The following is an 18326-nucleotide window of genomic DNA, read 5'->3' on the forward strand; positions in this document are numbered from 1 at the left end:
TAATATTATCTATGAAAAAAAAAAAGAATCATGGGATAATGTTCGTTAGATATTCCAAACTTTCGTTATTCCGATGGTTCGTTATTTCCAAATACTACAAATTATGTATACCTTACAGATATTCTTTAATTCGAAAATGATATAACGGTCGTTTTTCCGGAGGTTCGCTCATTCAAAAAAAAAAGAAAAAAAGAAAAGAAAAACAAACAAGGAAACAAACGTTTACTACTTAGTACGTTCGTTCGTAAAAACAAAAGAAAACAAAACAAAACAAAAGATAATACACGCAAACATACAAAAAAGAGGATGCGAGCTTTATTTTGTTTTGTGATTAACGAATCTTGTTTAATGCGTGGATTTCCAAATGAACACCTTCGGAATAACAAACCTTCGGAATATCAAATTTTAGGGATAACGAACTGTAAACCGTCTGTTGCTATAAGTAATCATTAGAAGGCAAGAAGTATACAATAGTAATGAATTGCCTGACAATATTATGGGAAGAAGTTCGAAGGTCAAGATCGTAATTTACCAAATTTAGCTGAAATGTCCCTCTAAAGCCATAAATGCCGAATACGCGAGTTTAGAATTAGTGCAATATCGTTATTTGATGTGATGGATAGAATAAAATTGAAAATATTTCCTTCATGCTGTATGGGATAATTTTCAAAATCAATGTAATCAAAGCAATAGATAGTGAGGGGGCATAATTATTATTAGCTCACCTGAGCCAAAGGCTCAAGTGAGCTATTGCGATCGTTCTTCGTCCGGCGTCCGTCGTGCGTCGTGCGTCGCGCATAAACTTTTTACATTTTCATCTTCTTCTTGAAAACCTCATGACCGATTTTCACCAAACTTGGCAGGTAGCATCCCTAGGGGGTTAGAATCTCGAATTGTTAAAATGGGCACCATGCCCCCCCCCCCCCCCAAATTAAGGAATCTTTAAAAATCTTCTTCTTTAGAACCAGAAGTGAGAGAGCTATATACTATGAGTTAGTATATTGATGAATCGGAATCAGGGATGCCCCCCTCCCCTTGGGACCCGGGGAGGGAGGGGGGGGGGGGTCCTGATGGGGCCTAGATTGTACATTTTGTACTTCTTCTCAAGAACCCCTTGACTCATTTTTACCAAACTCGGCAGGTAGCATTCCTAGGGGCATAGGATCTCAATTTGTTCAAATTGGCACTGCATGTGTCCCACCTGGAGGGCCCAAGGGGCCAAGACCTCCCAAAATTAAGGAATCTTAAAAAATCTTCTCTAGAATCAAAAGTGATAGGGCTGAGATAATACTATGAATTAGTGCATTAATTACTGTAGTTTCAAGTTTGTTGATAGCAGATCCAGGGATGCCCCTCTTGGGGGCAGGGGGGAGGGGTGGTGAGGTCCAAATGGGGGCCTACATTGTACATTTTTATCTTCTTCTTGAAAACCTCATTATGGATTTTCACCAAACTTAGCAGGTAGCATCCCTAGGTGGTTAGGATCTCAATTTGCTAAAATAGGCACCATGCCCCACCCGGGAGGGATCCAGGGGGCCTCCAATCCCCCCCCCCCAAAAAAAAAAAAAAATAAAAAAAAAAATAAAAAAAAAAATAAATAAAAAATTAAGGAATCTTAAAAAATTTAGACCCATATTGTACATTTTCATCTTCTACTTGAGAATGCCTGGTCAAATTTTGGTAGAGCTGTGAATAGATTAGATTAGTGACTGCGTGAAAGGTGAACTTGCGATACTCAGGTGAGCGGGTGACCTGCGGGTCTCTTGTATCGTCGGAGTCATCCCAGTTACAAAGGATTTTTAACTTTCTGCATTCATTTCAATGCCATGATAATGACATTTTTTCCCCAATTTGTCCAGGGTAGCCTCTTTAATTTGCCACTACACTGCAAAAAGAAATCTTACCAATGGTTACCTGGCATTGACAAATTCCCATGTATACACTTGGGTGGAGAGACAAACAAACAAACAAACAAACAAACAAACAAACAAACAAATCGTGTGCTCTGAGGTGCACTCATAAGATTCGAACTCAAGACTTTACTCCAGTGTGCCAACTTATCAGGTGATGTTCGTTCTTCCAAATGTTTGTTAATCCGAAAATGAAATAAGCTTGATACCGTTCTTTATTCCAATGGTTCTTTATTTCGAAACACATATTGTTCGCTAATCCTCAACTAAAAGATCGGAAATGAGCAGGAAGTGTCTAACTGATCTTCGGAAGTGTACAAACATTATGTTGTTTTCAGATTAACGAACCTTTGAAATTATGAACCTTTTTTCTTTCTTTTCATATTTATCAAGCCCACCGGAGGTTAGGGAAGACTAAGGGATCGCCTGCTGCGTCTGTACGTCCGTCGTCCGTCCGTACGTCCGTCCGTAACGTTACAAAAATTTGAATAACTCTCTACTGAGGACTTCAAATTCCATTAAACTTGGAGAGAAGAGTGGTTGTACGAAGTTAACATTAAGGTAATCTCAAGGTCAAAGGTCACAGGGAGAGGTCAATGAACTTTAGGACCCAATGTTAAGTTTTTACGGCGCGATTTGATTATGGCTCATGACTTTTGATCCCTATGTCCGTTTGTGACCAAACTTGGATGGTTGGTGTTACTTTGGGAGTTGAAGGTCACCCCAAGGTCAAAAGTCACAGACAGGGGTCAGCAAACTTTTAGGAACGAATTACTTATTAAGTTTTTATGCCGTGTTTTGATTATGGCTCATAACTGTTGGTCCTTATGTCCGTTTGTGACCAAACTTGGATGGAAAATTTCCCTAGGAGAGGTGAAGGTCATCACAAGGTCAAAGGTCACAGACAGGGGTCAACAAAGCTTTAGTGCCCAATCTTAAGTTTTTACAGCGCGTTTCGATTTTGGCCCATAACTTTTGATCCATGTGTCCATTTGTGACCAAACTGGGCTGGTAAATAATTCCTTGGGGAGAATGATGAATACTTATTAAGTTTTTATGCCGTGTTTCGATTATGGCTTAACTTTTGATCCCTTTGACCATTTGTGACCAAACTTAGATAGTACATGTCCCTTGGGGAGTTGAAGTTCATCACAAGGTGAAAGGTCACAGACAGGGGTTAACAAACTTTTAGGGCCCAATGTTAAGTTTTTACAGCGCGTTTCAATTTGGCTCATAACTTTTGATCCATATGTTCATTTGTGACCAAACTTGGCTGGTAAATGTTCCTTGGGGAGATGAAGGTCACCACGAGGTCAAATGTCATAGGCGGGGTCAATGAACTTTCGGGAGTTAGAAAACATTAATTTCTTCTACATGAATGTACAAGACACCTTTGGGGACTTGTCTTGTTGGACTAACAATCCGTCGGAAAAAGGAACCTTATTCTGTTTTCAGATCCCACAATATTTGTGTCATCTCAAGGACAAAGCACAGTTTCATTGCACTGTCTCACAATGGGGTAGGCCTACTTTGGTAGTAGTTCAAAATATTTTGTCACTGCAAGCCATCTCTGAATGTATTGTGAAACTTTGCTGTTTTTAAAGTACATAATGTTAAACACAATGGTTCTTCACACACCCGTGCATGTATAAAGGAGTTGAATAGTGGGAACTGTACACAAATTGCGTGCCAAAACTTTGATAGAGCAAAAAAAAAAAAAAAAAAAAATATGTTTCTCCAGTGACCTGTTTACTTCTGCTACACTTGTTGCAAGATCAATGACGGATACAAGGTTGTACCAGTGGTAGTGTAATCAGATTTCAGATCTCAGATTGTGCCGTGAAGGAGGTGTGTTTAAAACGTGGGTGTCTTTTCAAACATTGAGTAATTTGGTATTACTTATTTTGGACATGCAGAATGTTTTCCGTGTGATGTTAAAGGGATATTCGAGATGATTTGATTTTACAGTAAATTGATAGTGTCATCTATATATTTTCGGTTTTATCGGATGGTCGTAGAGCAGACAACGCAATATCCTGAAAAACCAAAAACACCATTATCCCAATAACTAAAAATGGTAGATCTCAGTTTTTGTCTTTTTTTTTTTTGGTAACCACTATAGATAGAGCAACACATCATCTTTCTTTTCTGTTCTTCTCTTTGGATGAAAACTTCAGATATTCCGCCAAAAATGTGCACCAGATTATTGAATTTCAATTCCAAAAATGCAGATACTCCCTTGCATTTAGTGGAAAGGGGATGCCCTCCCTCCATACACCCTTCCTCCACCCGATATCTGCGCTCGCATTCATGATTGCATGTTTTCCAAATGATGAACATAATAAATTCGTGCACAATACCCCATGAAAATATAAATTCTACCATGAACATGAGGTATAATCATTTTCGCTCCTCCATATTCATCGTCAGAAAGTGATCAACCCACATGAAAAAGGTATTAAACAATCCTCTTCAGCAACACAAATCCAAGAAATTAAATAAATGAAATGAAATGAAATAAATGAAACTAAATGAAGAAGGATGGTGCTGAATTTCATATAAGTTAGAATTGTAAGTTTATCCATTTTCAGTGACGATCATCAGCAACTGATTGTGTTTTCGCCATGTGAGATATACAAATGTTACATTGAGTTGGTTTGAAATTATGCTTGCTCATTTATGCTTGCTTGGTTTTGGTTTATGTTACAGATGAGTTTGAATATAATGTGCAAATGTGATGGTTGCATAAACAAGAATGCTTCTGTTCGTATGCATTTAACTGAGAGTAGAATGATAGGGCTGTCATACATTTGATTTTCTTCCATACTTGTTGAAAATGTATGACTTCTAAAAGGCCAAAGTGAATATCTCTACATTTTTTCCCTCTTCTTCTTTGACAGTCGATGTTTCGATCCAATCGCGGCAGCGCAGAAGGCTACTTTCTAGCTGGAGGAGCAATGTTATGGCTTCCTGTGAGTAGAGCTTTGTCTTTTCCAGGTGATGGTGCCAACATGTACCTTTTTTTTCAAGGACCAGCATGGCTCACATAATTTTTATAATCAAATCCATGTTTATTAGTGATCTTGATGATGATTTCATGAATGATCTTCGTTATTCCTGATCATTTTGAATAAAAGTGTTCATTGTTCATTTTGAATTTAAAAAATCCCAAATTGAAATGGGGTTCATTATTCCAAAACATACATATTCCATATTACCTACATGCTCATTAAATTGAAATTGGATTCATTAATCCATACATTTGTGGCATTATTTCAAAAGTGCATTAGTCTGCATATTAAATGGGACTAGTGTTTCGTGAAACCAATTTTAAGTGGTTTGAAAGTATTTCATCATTAGGTATTAAACAGTTAAGTATCTGCTGATCCCCATGCTTTTACTACTCAGAACCTTTATATCTGTGTCATATTTCATACAGACATGATAATTATTATGATAATGGAGAGAATGCATATTTGCGCATGTGTTTACTGAAGAATATTGACTATTATTGCAATAAATTATCACCATCATGTTTTCTGTTGTACAAAGTGCCTTTTTGCTGACAAGGATGTGTTTGTGTTTTGAAACCAATCACCTTTTAAGAATGTGATGTTTGTTTGACTCTAAATCTGTGTTACAGTGAAGTATATCCTCCCATTTGTGCAATCATGGTACCAGTAATTGCTTGTTTGAGAATATTGGTCCCCCATATACAATTTATGTTCCAATCATAGGTAGGAGCCTCTCTCTTTGCCAGTAACATCGGCAGTGAACACTTCATCGGCCTGGCTGGCTCTGGAGCGTCTTCAGGGTTGGGCGTTGGTGCCTTTGAGCTCAATGTAAGTGGTATTCATTCCTCTGTCTTTTACAGAATGGGTGGTAGAGGACACAAGAGAAAGGAAGTCCTACCTTTGCACAAGGGCTTAAATCCAGCCTGGTTGAATGGAAGAAAGACAAACTTTGTGTTGGTGGGTGTTGATGAACTCTTAGGGTTTACATAATTTTGAAGTACCAGATGATATAGATATAGATAGATAGAGAGATAAACATAGAAAAGGGTAGATAGATAGATAGATAGATAGATAGATTGAAAAGTAGATAGATATATAGATAGAGAGAGAGAAAGATTGATGTAATTATATGCAAATAGATCGATAAGAATTACTATAGGTTGATAGATCAACATGTAGATAGGTGGGTAGAAAGATCCGTAGATATACATAAAAATCAATAGGTACACTGTAGGTAGATGGATAGATTATTATGAAGAGATTTATGTCGATACAGACACTGCATAGGCCGAAAGATATAACTAGGTAGATACATTATAAGGTAAAAGATAGGTAGGTAAGCATCTATATAGGCACACGGATAAACAGATAGATAGACATAAAAAGATATTAGTAATTGATACAAGATAAATACAAAATATATTAAGAATATAGATGGATAGATTTTCTGATAATTTGATGTATATATAGAAAAATGAAATATGACAAAAAGGAAGGAAAAGGAAGGGGCAAAATAACAAAAGCCAGTGTGAATATTTGCAGAAAGATTAGCCCTATTCAGGAGATAGTAGAGTATTTGGAAGTTCACATGTGAGCTCACAATGGGTGTAGCTCCATTCACCATTTCTCTGCTTTGACTGCACTGACAGATATGGTAGAAAGTGTGTGTGTGTGTGTGTGTGTGAAACAGACAGAGATAGAGAGTAGGGGAGGGGAGCTTGTTCCTATGTTTGTGTTTGCAGAGGAGCCAGAAAATAAAGGGCTTAGTGTGGAATTGTGAATGTATTAGTGAGCTCTTGCCTTCACCGTGTCAAAAATAGATGTTTAAAAGCTTTGAAAAGCTTTCTTTTTTCAGTGATGCGATGCCCTGGTCACCACAACAAGGGCAACTTGTTGAAGAACAAGGCTTGAAAGTGCATGTGTTCCAGATCTTAAGCCTCATGTCTTCTATCTCAGTAGGGCTTGAAACATATTTTTTCTAGCTATTCTCTTTTATGGATGTTGATTAAGTAAGACATAGGATCGAAATTGAGCTTTTTGATGACAGCAATATTTGAAGAGCAGATTTCACAAAATGTTTGCAGAGGGTATATGGTGTAGACACATCCATGTCCTTATCGAATAAGGGGTCTATAATCTATATATAATGACTACTGACACAATATTTATCTGAGTTTTCCTTGAATGCTGCATTATTTATGGAGTGGCCACACTAATTGTACAAAAATTTTATTGAACAGCAGGGGAAATGATGTTGATACCAGAAATGCATATAAATGATCTGATGAGGTTTTTAGGAGAACCACAAGGGGGTATAGACAAAATGTGTTATATCCCCACCTCCCTCCACCACCACAATAAGAAAAAAGGAGTTTTTACTTTTAACCCATTGGGAACGGAATGATTTTGCTACGCATTTCTCCATGGACACCTGCCCTAATATGTTCGGGACTCATCTTCGACAGGTTTAAAAATATCTTCCCAGAAAATTATGTTGATCTGATGGATATTATGAATGCCCCAAAGTGTAGGGTAGATATATTTTTGGACAACAGACTGTAGCCATACGATAGCCTTTGGCTGTCTAAAAGCATGAACCAGAAACCAAATTTCGTCCATGGAAAGAGAGAGAAAAAAAAATAACAAGCAGACTATCTGGAAATAATTCATGCACATTAAAACTTTCAACTGACTCAAAGATGAAATCAGTTCAGGCTATTTCTTGCAATGATAGGATAGTGTGTATTAAGTGGTAGTGTGTATTAACTGGTACTGTGCAAAGCAAAGTGAAAATACTTGAACAAGCAAATGACATTGCTGCCCTTTTACATAGAACCATTCCTTTAGCAATCTATTAGAAACTTTATCACTGTAAGGCCACCAATGAGAAGTCTTATTTGCCATACAAATTAAAAAAAATAATCCTACTTGCAAGCAAATAGTGTGAAGTCTTTTTTGATGAACAGAAAATATTTAGTCAGTGTTAAAAAATTCCACAGTCTTTCCAAGGTTTCTCAAGCTCTAATGTAGATCATTTTCAAAGTACTTCTATGCTTCTAATTGTGTATGTTAACTCAATGGTCTGGCAAATATTATTTTCATCCTTCCGTAATTTTGAAAGAAGACACCTAGTGTGAAAGAAAAGGTACTACTTGTCTGCTTTGCCAATTCAGATATAACTCAAAATCAAGCAATCAAAAGAATAGACACTTGCCTATGGTATACTGATAGTATGGCCCTGGCCAGATTGTCATTGTGAGAGATTTTTTTTTTTAAAACTATGAAACATAGATGTCCCTAAGTCGTACAAACGTACTGACCTTTTTTATTCTTATGTCAGTAGCAAGAAAATTGCAAGTTAGCAAAAAACAAGCAAAGAAAAAAACAAACAAACCGAAACACCCCTTCCCAAAAAAAACAAATAAACGAACGAACAAACAAAGATATAATAACTTTCACTGCTATGTCCGAATTATGTGATCATTTGCTATTTTGTACAGCAGTCCCAGTTTGTAATACAATGTATTTCCTTTTTATCAAGTGAATGAGAATTTATTAATATCATTGACAGAAAAAAATGTGTGTGTTTGTGTGTGTGTGTGTGTGTCATATCAATTAGGAGATATCCATACTCCTGAAGGTATGGCAGAGGAAATCTGTTTAGGGATTTGCCAAAAGAATATGTGAAAATCTGTGATATGGGAGAAAAAACATTTTGTGCTTGAATGACTACATTATGGGCATGTTTTTTTTCATTCAAAATGTAGGACCCTATCCTTTGTTGTGATCATGTGAAAAGTGCTCTTTTCAAATTTGGATTACAAAGAAAGTCTGCAGTGGGTAACACCATAAGTTTTATGTGTGTATATCTCTGTGTTTTAGGAGAGCATGTGTGTAGATTAAGTTACAGAAGTGCAGATTTGTGGTGTATAGATTATGTTGTGGAATTTATTAAAATAGGTTTACAGTAGGTTTCATTTGAATGCTATAAAAATTTCAGCTTGCCGTGTAAATATGCTTACGCTCTTGAACTCTGCTATGTTTGGTATACATTAGTTTTTGTTTTATCACTGTCCTTCCGCCATCAAAGAGAAAGATTGTGCCAAAAGCATTTGTGAAATTAATCTTTACATAAGCAGTGTCATTTCCTTCTTTGACCTAACTTTTAAAAAAGTGATTCACACCTAAACAAACAGTCATAATCAAACACTCATGTTGTCATTAAAATTTGTGTCACAACTATAACTGGGACAATACAGGTTCTGAGTAAAAGACATATCCCATCAAACTGTTTTGTTTTTTTTTTTGTTTGTTTTTTTGCGCACATGCACATTTTGGAAATGAAACATAGTGTGGAAACTGTGTTTTTTTTTTTAAGATGCCAAAGGCAGCATGGTGAGCCACAAGAGAAAAAAAACAAACAAAGAAAACAGTAAACAAGATGGAAGATGCTGACTTTATGACTATCATATCAATTTGACACAAACAAAGATGAGTTAACAAAGAACACATACTGTAAAACAAGGAATGTTTGTGTGCATTTTAATTTCGCGAATTTTGCGAGCGCCAAGATTCGTGAAATTAGACATTAAAATGAACAAAAAAAGACCGTCGGCTCCAATTTGCACAAATTTTGTGCCGCGAATATATCATGTTTTACAATAGAAACAGTGGTAGAATAGGAATTTGATGACTTGATCTGATAATGAATGCCCACAGAGACCAGTGCCACAAGAAAGTAATAAAAACTGAGGAAAAACTTTTTGGATTTATCTCTTACCAGCAAAGAAATTATTTATTACCTCGTTTCGATTTATTGCTGCATATCAACATAGGAATGCACTTAAAATAAATCAGAAAGAGAAAAGTACATAATTATGGTGATGCATATCTCCCTTAAATGCTCTTTACAATCTTCCAGATTTTGATGTCTGAATCTTTCGTAGACTTAACCCTGAAAAGACTGGGCTATTTTGGTAGCTCGAAAGACTGGGGGGACCTCAAGGGCCCCCCTTAAGATCTCGGCCGTGGATCGCGCGATCGCCGCAGAACTTTGCACAATGTTAGTGTGCGATGTAATCTACAAGATCGTGTTTTTAAATTTTCCAAAATAGTCTTCTTTTATTTTATTTTGATTAATTATGATAATTTATGCAAGAAATCAGAATCTTTCATCTAAATCAGTAAATAAAGCTCCAAAAGTGCTCATTTTTGGTATAGGTATTCTTTGTGGCATTCTTAGCAAATGTACCTGAAAAAAAATTCGGTATCAAAATTAATTTCTTATTTATTTTATTGTTTCATGAATTTCTTATGTATTTCTTTGTTGTTTCGACCTTTTGTTTTTGTTGTTTTTTGTAACAAAATTTGTCACAGACACTTTTTGAAGCATAATACTCCTAAAACAAACTAATTTTAGCCATTGAGAGTAAAAATAAGCATATTTATATGAACCATGTGAAAAAACTCAATTTGCATTGACTTTGTACACAAAATCGCATTTTTTAGCCATTTTTGGCCTCTCGTGCATGTACAAAAATTCATGTAACTTCAGAACCGTACCCCTAGGCGTCACAAATTTGGTGTCAAAATGTGCGGGAAACTCAAAAGAAAAAAGTCATGGAGCATCGCGGTGAGAGCAGTGCGTGTTGCAGAGTAATCGTGCGAAATGTCGAGGGGGGGGGGCCCCCCTCCCCCCCAGTGCAGTTAGGGTTAAAATGGAGAGTGGCCCAAATTGTCAGATTCATCATCATTCAAAACCAAATGCTGTTCATGGAAGTAGTGCCACACGTTACAGATAGAATAACCAGGTGATGTTGATAAATACATTTCCACTATCAGAAAGAGAAGTTGGTAAAAAATCCTGTAAAAACGGATATTTTGGTGTGAGTAATTTTATCATGCTTTGCAAGTAAGATGATACTTGCTAATTTCTAATTCCACAGAATCACAACATTAATTTCTTAAGCATATGGAATGCAGAAATATTTGTGTGCTTTTATTTTTGTGCTCTAGCATCTGGTTGCGCGAAATCCACACAACAAAAAATTACTTTTCCGATAGACTGTTCTCACTTCTCCATGGTTTCCACTGCCATTTTCACACCCCCAGGCCATCATCATTCTCCAGCTTATGGGATGGCTGTTTCTACCAGTCTACCTGGCCGGTGGAGTCTACACCATGCCGGAGTACCTCCAGAAGCGGTTCGGTGGGGTGAGGATCCGGATGTACGTGGCCATCCTGTCCCTCATTCTCTACATCTTCACAAAGATTTCTGTGAGTACTTTTACTTGAGGGCTACTGCTGGGAAAGGGAAGAGTGGAAGAGTGAATGTTTATTTTGTAGGTCAAGTGGAAAGACTATCAATAGAGAATGAGATTTTCTTCTGGTAGTTAAAGGGGACCTCCGGATGATTTTCAGACTTTTACATTTGATCAACTATAAATCAGTTAAACTGAGTAAAGAGTTTATAACAAATTGCAATGAACAAGGATGATGACATGGCAGCCTCACCATAAGAATGCATGAGTTGGGGCTCAAGGAAGCAGAACAAAAGAAGAAGGCATGCATAGATTCTTCACAGGTGAACTTGTTGAGCAAGTGGTATTGTAATGGAATTGCACTGCTACATTTCTGAAATATATGAGGCTCTGATGTCATCAACACTGTTCAGTGTAATTTGTTTAAGATTTTCAATTTATTGGTTTCTCTGCTCAAGGACCACGACAAATTCAATGAATCTAAACATGGAGCTGTTGATTTACGCACTACATGATGTGAAATTATGAAAATCGTCCGGAATGTCCCTTTAATTCCTCCTTCTATCTTGATGAGGAAATCTCAACAAAAACCTGTTTTATTGATATATCTGCTGAAGCAGGTATATACATGTATTCATATGGTCTTATATACTCATCAATGTTGTTAGGAAATACTCGTGCACATTACAGACTCTAGCTCAAGATTTCTAACAAAGCCATGTAGTGGCCATGTAGCCATGCATGTGATATAATCAGTGCATGACATGTAGACCTACTCTTCAATATTGCTATTAAAGAAATACTCCTTCACATTGAGTGCTTTTGCTCCTAACAAAGTCAATTGAAATGTTTGTTAAACTCCTTGTGACATGTTTTTCATGAAGTTCATTACATCTTATATTCACCAAAACTATTCTTTGATCATAACCACTGAAGACTGTTGACACTCTATCTAGATAACAATTTTCTGAGATAAATGTACAGTTCAAATAATCATCCAATCAATTTTTTGATTCATTATGTAGCTTGCTTTGCAGGGTTCATAAACATTTCACCTTACCAGACACCATGTAACTTCTTCACAGCAACAGGGCTGTGTATAGTTGATCACCCAAAATTAGTTACAAATTGCATGTGTATTCATATTGGCTCATTTCTTTTTACTCTCCTCACATTGTAAATTATAACGTAGAAAGTACTTCTTGAATTTATCCTCCTATAGTCAATGCTCATGGCTTCTACTCAAAGCAGGAACACTCTGAATTTAAAGATTAAACATCTCATGATCATGATATTTGTGTCACAATACAGTACATTCTCCTCATGGGGTGTTGTTGTGTTTTTTAATATAGCAAGGTTATGCTATATCTATATATAGATCATCTTGACCCTTCATTGGGAAGTTACGCAACATTGGGGGCACCTACCTTTAATTCACTTGGTGCTTGTGCTATTAACAATTGGTCATGTTATTCTAACCTACATTTCTTTATTTGTTCAGTCATCACCTTGCATCAGTCTCTAAAGGGAAATGAGAAATACATCAGTGTCTGTAATGAACATAAGAATATGTGGAAAAAAAAAACCCTCAGACTCTTATCAACATTGTTATTCTGTTTCTTAATCAGTAAGTTCTTTCACACCTGTTACTTTTTTTTTTTGCATTGTTTTGTTTTGGTCTAGTAGAGCATGGAGCTACACTGGTGACTCCATGGGTAGAGCTACCAAAGTTTAATGATCTGCCATACATGTGACCACTGAAATTTAATGTCTTGTGAAACTACCTGAAGAAAGGTGTTGGATTCATTAGTGTGAGAATCTGAAGTCTCAGATGAAATCCCTGTTTGTACAGTTCAGTGAAGTGTTAAGACTGTTTGAAGAACACAATTTCTCCATGTCCTATATTACGATATTCTGCAAGATAATGATCTGCACGATACATTTCCCAGTCTGAAGGTGTAATTATAATTATAGTTATGTGTTTGCACATATAATTGTGTGCGTTTGGGTGTGTGTGTGTGTGTGTGTGTGTGTGTGTGTGTGTGTGTGTGTGTGTGCATTGTGTGTTCTGAAGATGCACATATTGCAAGAAATTGAGTATTAACAGTCTTTAATAGATTATACCATGAATTCATTCTTTCATCATTTCATTAATTTCCTGTGATGCCACACTAACCTAAGCTACATTTTGATAACCATTTTATTCTTAACTTTGTAATGTATAAGGAGGTTATTTTACTTGTTCTCTTTTGGGCAAATAATGTGATGTAAGATTTTCTTATTCATCTAATGTGAATTCTTTATTCATGCCAAGAAAAAGATGTCAATTGTGACTTTTTTATTTTGTATCTTTGCGTTATGGTGTGTATGTACTTTTTTTTTTAAATAAACAATTGAATAGGCCATGGAAAGTTGGGTTTTGTTTTGTTTTGTGTGTTGTTTTTTTTTTTTTTGGGGGGGGGGAATCAAGGGTCAATGTATCAGAATTGTTTTGTTGATAGCCACTAGAAATAGATAAAAAGTTGCTGTAGGATTAAAGTTTTAATGGAGGGGGGGGGGGGCATGGTCAGATTTTGCCTTTGCACTCTCTTGTAGTGGAATCAGCTTAATTGTTCTAGCTTTTGCCTGCAGTGAGGCAGTATGTACATTCATGACTGTAATGCTAAAAAAAAAAACCAGTAGAGCATATATTTCAGTCTGTTAATGCAGACTAGTATCAATGGTCACATGCTGTGCTTGGGTGACTTAACACGAGGCCACAAAAGTTCAGCTAGAAAAGAATGTAGGGCAGTGTCGTTGTGCAGTGATGAAGCTGTTCTTTGGCCACGTCCCACGCAGTTTGGCACAAGAAAAGTTATGGGTTGATCAGATTTTTTGCTATCAATGCTTTTGCAGGGAGTAAATTGAAGTCGGTCACCTCTCCTAGGTAGGTTTCAGAGCTTCTAAGCAGCATCTGAGCTTCTGGGTGGGTGTGGAATCAGAGATTGCCAATTCCAAGTTCAGTAGTGTGTAGTTCACGGTTGACAGGAGATGTGGAGCATTGTGGCATTATGCTGTAAAATACAAAATTATATCATGAAGAAATGGCAGAATTTATTGATCAGTTTTCATTTCTTTCCCACACACAACACTGGATACTTTGCGATTTTCAGTGGTATTTTTGTTATACAAAAACAATAGCATTAAGAAAGAAATGATCTCTATGTTGATGACCATTTGTGAATGTGTGCTGGAAACTATTGAGTGGTAAATTGCGGACAGAGGTTACTCCACTTTCTATAATCCAGGTGCATGGTAATGTAGAAATATTTGCACTTCTGGTCTAAACCAAACCAACAACAAATGCCCATATGCACTTTTACATTTCTTATGGCAATACTCCTGTTTTTTTATGCAATCGTGGGGAAAAGGTCAAAATAATAAACAGCAATTATTTAGCTAATCTCTAAGTTCACAATTGTTTCAAGGGATCAGTTAATAAGCTCAGCAGCAACACATCTGACTGGGCATATATAGCTTATATCTTGATTTACACTTTTAGTTGAAAAACCCAACTCTCTCTGAAAATATAAACACAAAAAAGAGTAAAAAAACAGTCTCTTCATTGCTAATTTTTTCAATGATCATCTCAATTTCTCCGGAAATGTATAAAAATGACAGTGCTGAGTGTCTATACTCACTTATACCTCTGTAAGCTTACTTCAGGCCCTTTCTACCCATTTTTGCACTGCTTCTTGTGTACGTGTGTGCATGAGATAAAATTATTATCCACATGTTTTTGTGCTTCCTGTGGGTATGGATGAATTATCTCAGGTTTTACTACCATGACTGTGTGTGGCTGCAGTTTGTCATTTATACCCCCGCCAAACGAAGTTTGAAGGGGGTATATAGGAATCAGCGGACGGTCGGGCGGTCGGGCGGTCGGGCGGTCGGTCCGTTGCAAATCTTGCGTCGCGAACTACTTCCTCAGTTTTCAACCGATTCCCATAAAACTTGGCACAGATGTGTGCCTTGGGTTGTAGATGTGCAAGACGTATTTTTTGACAGTACCCAAAAGTACCTTGCCATGGTAACGGCATATTATGGGCAAAAATGGGTACAAATCTTGCGTCGCGAACTCCTCCCACAGTTTTTGATCAATTTTTATGAAATTAGGTACAGATGTTCATCTGAATATGTTAATGTGCAAGACACATATTTCCGCAGTGGCAAAAAGTTCGTTGCCATGGTAACGGCATGTTATTGGTAAAATATAGGGCAAAATGCTTCATGGCAAAACTGCTTCATCAGTGTTCTTCCAATTCTCATGGAATTCATATTGAATGTTTGTCTTAGGATATAGGTCAGCATGACACATTTCTTGACAGTGACAAAAAGTATGTTGCCATGGTAACAGCTCACATATTATGAGCCAAAATGATGGAAAATTTTGTGTTGCAAACTACTTCCTCAGTTTTTGCCCAATTTCCATGAAACTTGGTACAGATACGTGCCTTTGGTTGTAGATGTGCAAGACGCATTTTTTGACAGTACCCGAAAGTACGTTGCCATGGTAATGGCATATTAATGGCAGAAGATCAAGGAAAGATCTTGCGGATTTAACTACTTCCTCAGTTTTTTGACCAAAGCTTATGAAATGTGGCACACACCTTGATCTTGGTGGGAAGATGTGGAAGACATATTTTTCGGACGTGTCGGAAGCTGCGTTGCCATGGTAACGGCATATAAATGGCAGAAGATCAAGGAAAGATCTTGCGGATTGAACTACTTCCTCTGTATTCGACTGAAGCTCATGAAATGTGGCACACACATTGGTCTTGGTGGGAAGATGTGCAAGACATATTTTTTGGACGTGTCGGAAGCTGCGTTGCCATGGTAACGGCATATTAATGGCGGAAGATCAAGGAAAGATCTTGTGGATTGAACTACTTCCTCAGTTTTTGACAAAAGCTTATGAAATGTGGCACACACAATAGTCTTGGTGGGAAGATGTGCAAGACATATTTTTCGGACGTGTCGGAAGCTGCGTTGCCATGGTAACGGCATTTAAATGGCAGAAGATCAAGGAAAGATCATTCCTTGGGTAAGACTGTCATCACGGGGCGGGGGTATTAATCACCTTAAGTGATATTTCTAGTTGTATTTGTATATTTAAATACATGTTTTTGTGTTGAGGTTTCTCCAACAGACATGCATGTATGTGGTTGAATATGAATCAATTCACAACCCCTCCCTTGGGTTAAAATTTGAAATAATCTAAAAGTGTTTGTCATGCACAGGACTCAATCACACATAGCCAGGAGTCCAAACTGTTCTACAAAGTTTGTGACTGTTATATGGATGTGTAAGGTAACTGAAATCAATGAATTTGGTTATGCAGAAGTTTGTTGTTGGTTTTTTTTTCAGACAAAGTTAATGAAATAGGTATTGAAGATAACCATGGTCTAAATGAGCTTACATGGCCACAACTTGTGATTGAAATATTGCATTAAGCAGATATGCATGAAAATGTCTTCAAACAATAGTGCATTTTGTAGTGGCAATAGATTTTAATGACTCTGTTTTAGCAAATTAATTGAACCATGTAAACAATATCAATTTCATGTATCGTGAAAATACAAAATTGTTATTGTCTCTGTTTGTCAGATCAACATCAAATGGTGATGTATTATGAATTTTAAAAAAATAGGAAAGAGTCCTATGGAAAGTTAGCAGTATCTTTGAAGAGCAAAAAACAAAACACAACATGTTCATCTCCAATATGTTACTAACAATGGCTGAAATGTTCCTGTAGAGTTGAGCACACTGTGAATATTTCATCAAGATGTAGGCTTTTTTTTTTTGGCAAGCTTTTATTTTCCGAGACCTGATATCATTTTCATGACTAATGTAATGTATTTATACTGAAGGAGGCTGATTTTAAGGGGAAGTAGGAAAAAATTAAGATGATAGAGAGTGCTCTCATGTTTACTGGCTTTTCAATGTTCGTTCATTTATTCATGTTTTGGGGTCATTTGGTGCTAAACATCTATTTTACTCTTTGGATTTGGGTTTCATCTTTATGTTCATTACCTATAGCTACTATATCATGTTTGATTAAGCCCAGCAAATCTGCATTTGGAAGTAACAGCTGTTCAGGGTACATTCATCCCACGTCATATACATGTGGCATAACAGAATGATGAGATCTTTCTTTTCACAGGCTTTATATCTTACTCTCTGTCAGTCTGTCTGTCCGTCTACATGCATTGCTTCTTTTCTTCACATTCAGATTTCCAGCTTAGACTGTGCAGGCATTTTGAGTTGGTTGACGGGATTATATTGACGGCAGAAAAATTATTCAGTGAGCGAAAAGGTGGCAGGGTGCGACTTAGGACAGATTTTCTGAAACGTGTGCGAGTCGATGATGTGCCGCCTGCCAAATTCCGCCTCCTAGCATTCTTGTACTATTACTCTTCAACGCAATGGGGAAGTGGGTTGCATTACTGGAAATTCATTCTGTCTTCGGGGGAAACTGCTCCTGTCGATTCAAATTCAAATTCTTCTCTTCCTGGTTCAATAGAGATGAACAAAAATAAAAAAAGGGGGTGGGGGAGGGGAGTAGTGGAGGTTGTTAGGTTTTTCTTTGTTTGTATTTTTGTGTGTGTGCTATTTATGACTTGCTACAACTCTTAAACCTGAACACATTTTCCAGTACTGAATGGTTCCAGATTGATCTTGGCCGGTTCCCTGTGATAACTCCCTCCCCCAAATATACTGTTATAATGCAGTCTGACCTCTCCTTTCCAGATATCTCAGGACCAGCACTAATCCAGATAAGGGATTTGGCCCGCACATGGGACACTCAATGTTTAATGCATACAGCCACAGCTGCTGAAGAACGATCGCTTGTACCATGTCATGCCCTGATTTAATGAAAAGTTTTCTGCCCATGTTCTTGCAGTGATTTTTTGGTAGTGAATGTTTGCAGAATGCAAGTTTGATATTTAGATGAAAATTAGATGTGAATGTATGTTTAACTCAATAATGTTGAGAATTATATGTAATTCATGTGAGTTGTGCTGGAATTTTGTTTGCATTTAAAATCCCCCTTTTCCTCATAATCATTAGATTGAAAAAATGAAAAAAAAAATCATGCCAAG

At 36.9% G+C, this 18326-nt stretch overlaps 1 protein-coding gene across 1 annotated transcript in view; it reads left to right on the forward strand.

Moving 5' to 3' along the window:
- The window catches only part of LOC139720726 (sodium/glucose cotransporter 4-like), a 66687-nt gene that overhangs the window by 13611 nt on the left and 34750 nt on the right, over positions 1–18326 (forward strand). The window contains exons 2-4 of the mRNA XM_071632082.1: positions 4811–4882; positions 5648–5752; positions 11036–11200. Coding sequence (XP_071488183.1) covers positions 4811–4882; positions 5648–5752; positions 11036–11200 — 342 coding nt within the window. The remainder of the gene's footprint in view (positions 1–4810; positions 4883–5647; positions 5753–11035; positions 11201–18326) is intronic.

Source organism: Diadema antillarum, unplaced genomic scaffold (genome assembly GCF_040938485.1).
Source record: "Diadema antillarum isolate AM-2024a unplaced genomic scaffold, OU_Dant_1.0 scf00000132, whole genome shotgun sequence".
Taxonomy (NCBI): domain Eukaryota; kingdom Metazoa; phylum Echinodermata; class Echinoidea; order Diadematoida; family Diadematidae; genus Diadema; species Diadema antillarum.